General features: G+C 56.6%; 1 protein-coding gene across 2 annotated transcripts; it reads left to right on the forward strand.

Moving 5' to 3' along the window:
• Positions 1-246: 246 nt before the first annotated feature.
• Positions 247-2,526, forward strand: UPK2 (uroplakin 2). Of its 2 annotated transcripts, none has more exons than XM_014785251.2 (5): positions 247-360; positions 831-965; positions 1,156-1,294; positions 1,559-1,629; positions 2,014-2,526. In XM_014785251.2, exons 1-5 carry the CDS (start codon positions 285-287, stop codon positions 2,148-2,150), a joined length of 558 nt encoding a protein of 185 aa, XP_014640737.1. In that variant the 5' UTR covers positions 247-284; the 3' UTR covers positions 2,151-2,526. The 2 variants fall into 2 exon arrangements, with proteins under 2 accessions (XP_014640737.1, XP_087290173.1); XM_087434047.1 differs by having other exon boundaries at positions 248-360; positions 834-965.
• The last annotated feature ends 1,182 nt before the right edge of the window (positions 2,527-3,708 follow it).

Genomic DNA, 3,708 nt, shown 5'->3' on the forward strand with positions numbered 1-3,708 from the left:
GGGGGATTTTCACCCCCCACCTTAGTTACCCTGACCCTCTGCAGCTGACTAAGCCACTAAGATCCAGCCAGAGCATCCCTGTCCTGGCCTGAGGCCAGTTCTCCATCCTGAAAAACCTGTCTAGGGGCCACCCCTAAGGCTATAGGGCCCGAGGGGCAGGTTGGACAGGATTCCCCTCCGGTCCCTCCCACCCTCAGGACAAAACCAGCCACCCCACGAGCAGAGCCTCACTTGCCTCAGGAAGCCACATCCTGCTATCATCTGTTCCTGCTCCCAGCCCAGCTATGGCAGCCCCGCTGCCCATCCGGACCTTGCCCTTGATCCTGGTTCTGCTGGCTCTCCTGGCCCCAGGAGCTGCAGGTCTCTGCCATTTCTGGCAAGGGTGGGTAAGGGCTCGGGGGCCTGGAAAGGAGGCACTGTGTCTTCCAGGGCTCTGAAAGAGGACCTGGTCTGGCCAGTTGGGGGGTTGGGGGACAGGTGATAACAGTGACCAGGCATCAGTCACTGAGCCCAGGGCACACTCCTGGTCCTCTCCCAGACCCAGGAGGCAGAGAGGTGTGGGGAAGGTCCCAAAGCTGCAGGTAGGGATGCGGTTGGGCTCTGCCCCCTTTTGGCACCCAGGGTCTGGCGGCTTGGTGGAGTATCTGGCTTCTGCAGCCCAAGCCTGCCACCTGGTGGTCAGATCGGCAAAGTCCTGTTTTCTGCCAACGGACTACAGAGGGGAAGGGGAGAAGGACTCTGCATCCTTAGAAATGGCCCCTGGGGGCTGGGCCAGATCTGACCGCAGGAGGGGGATTGATCCTTCTCTGTACTCCCTCCTGGCCCCACAGCAGACTTCAACATCTCAAGCATCTCTGGTCTACTGTCCCCGGCGCTAACAGAGAGCCTGCTAGTTGCCTTGCCCCCCTGTCACCTCACAGGGGGCAACGCCACACTGATGGTCCGGAGAGCTAATGACAGCAAAGGTCTGCAACCCACTCCCAAGTCATCCCCCAATCCCCAGAGACCCCTTCCCAGGACACCTCCAACTTCCCTTCTCCCATGCATGCCTTCCTATCCACCCTTTCCTGGGCTGTCCACACTCTAAATGCTGCCCTTTCTCCTTGAGGCTTCCAGAAACTGAACCCTGCCTTTTATCCCCAATTTCCTGCCCAGTGGTGAAATCTAGCTTTGTGGTGCCTCCATGCCGTGGGCGCAGGGAGCTGGTGAATGTGGTGGACAGTGGGGCTGGCTTCACGGTCACCCGGCTCAGTGCATACCAGGTGACAAACCTGGTGCCAGGAACCAAATACTAGTAGGTACCAGATCCAGGCCCGGGGCCCCCACGGGAGCGAGGACAGGAAGAGAAGCTGGGTCCTGACCTTTGGTGGTGGTGGGATGTGGTTAGCAGGGTGGAGAAAGGAGGGCACAGCTACAGGGGTCAAGGATGGGCCTCCTGGAGGAGGGCACAATGGGAGGCACAGCTGCCAAGGGGGAGGCCTGGGCGCCCTCTTCTCCCAAGGCCCAGATACTCACTGAGGATTCTCTCCTCCCTTTCTCCCAAACCCCACCTCAAAAGCATTTCCTACCTAGTGACAAAGGGGGCATCCACTGAGTCCAGCAGAGAGATCCCAATGTCCACACTCCCTCGTAAGTAACATCTCAGGGCCCCTGAAACCTTCCTTGGCCCCTCCCCCCCATCCCCCAGCTGCCCCCCAGCTCTTTGCTGACCTCTCTCCTAGCGCTTTAACTGCCTGTTGACTCATCTGCCCGCACTGCTAAACTAAAGGTTGTTTGTGGGCAAGGAGAGTGTCCGATTAATTTCTGTATCCTCGGGGAGTGATGTAGGAGATGCTTCATAAATGTTTATTGGATGGATGTTTGGATCCCTCGGATGATGCGTTGGTTGGATGGATGAATAAATGGATGAAGGGTTGGCTGGTTGGATGGCTGGACGAGGGGCTAGGCTGAGAGCCTTGGGCAGGATAGGGGCCCCTCATGCCCACAAAGCCCTCCCCCTCTCTCTTCTGACAGGAAGGAAGATGGAATCCATTGGGCTGGAAATGGCCCGGACAGGGGGCATGGTGGTCATCACAGTGCTGCTCTCTGTTGCCATGTTCCTGCTGGTCGTGGGCTTCATCATCGCCCTGGCACTGGGTGCCCGAAAGTGAGGAGGTCTGCACCGGGCAGTGGGCTCCTCCAGGAAGTCTAGGGCACTGTCCATGTCCCCGGCCCACGGCTTCACCTTTTGCTCCTGCCTCCTCTCCTGAAAAGACTGTCTGCTCCCAGGCCTCAGTCACCGGGCTTTGGCTCCTTCGGTGCCTTCACGTCCTCTCCCTGCCTGCTCTCCCCTGAAGCCCTTTCCGCCCTCTGTCTCTCTCTTTGTCCCCTAACCCTCCCCTTCCCCCAACACTCTCTGTTATTCCCTTCACCCACTCCTGTCAGAACTGATTCTCCTCCCATTTCACCTCTTTAACCACCCGCCCCCAACAACAATTCAGCCCTCCCTCGGTGAACTAAGTCCCTACAATAAAGTCTGATGCCGTGTTGCTGTGTGTGTTTCGCTTCAGTGGGCTCCACTGTGGCGTGGACCTATAGAGTCTATGTCCAGGCTGCAGGTCCCTTCTCTGCCCCAGAACCCTAGACTTGCTTTTCCCAGGAGGCAGGAAGGGGCCGGATGAGATAAGAACCCAGGAGTCAGAGTTCTCAGACACCTGGGCTGTGGGTTTTGCACCGTCCACAGCAGGCCGCCGGGGGGAGGGGGAGGGGGGCGAGGGGCGGGGGTGGGGAGGTGGGGGTTGCTGAGGCTGAGGCTGGTGCACCATGTGGGGCTGGCAGAGCAAGAGGAAGTGCTGGGGAAAAGAGCAGAGGCTCTGACCAGGAAAAGACAGAGGCCTACTAGGGTGAGACCCACAGACAGGGTGCTGGGAGGTGGGGGGAATGGAGAATAGGCTAAAGGGGCCCTGGGAGGAAAGAGTAGAAGGGAAGAACTCTGGGTGGAGGGGGACAAGAGTGGTGCATTCTGGTAAAGGGAAAAGAGCAGGAGTGGTCAACTTCATTCACTTTTGTCCTCTCCAGTATATATTCCTTACAAGGATCAGGGATCTTTGCATTGCTATTAGGATAAAGCCCAAAATCTTTAAGGCGACCTTGAGGCCAGCCCTGGTCTCTCCCCTAACTGCCCCTCAGTTCTCACCACGTTCCCTCCCAGGTCCTGTGTTCCCTCTTGCCTCAGGGCCTTTGCCCAGACTATTCCATAAGCCCAGGCTGCTCTTGCAACTGCCCCCACTGCCACTCCCCTCCGCTTTGCATAGTTAACCCAGTTTATCCAGGGAAGCCTTCTCTAATCTCCATCCCATTAAGTTGGGTTCCTCTATCCCTTCACAGTATTTCATAGTATTACTATGGTTTATAATCATATGTTTATGTGACTATTCAATTGTCTCCCCCACCAGACTGTATGTTCCCTGAGAACAGTCGCTTTGCTCCCAAGGGCCTACAGTACCTTTGCTCTGCAGTGCCTGGGACACAGTAGGTACTCAATAAATACTTGAATAAGTGAGTGAACGAACAAACGAACAAGCCCCTGAACAGAAAGAGGGGGCTGGGAAAGTGCCAAAAACTCTGCAAAAACAATAAAAAACGACTCAGAGTTAGAAGATGCTAGAACAATGGTCTTAATGATCCCTTTCTAGAGTAACCCAAGAGCTGGGGAGAGGGAGGCAATGG

This window comes from Ceratotherium simum, chromosome 7 (genome assembly GCF_057802395.1).
Source record: "Ceratotherium simum simum isolate JZ-2026a chromosome 7, ASM5780239v1, whole genome shotgun sequence".
Classification (NCBI taxonomy): Eukaryota; Metazoa; Chordata; class Mammalia; order Perissodactyla; family Rhinocerotidae; genus Ceratotherium; species Ceratotherium simum.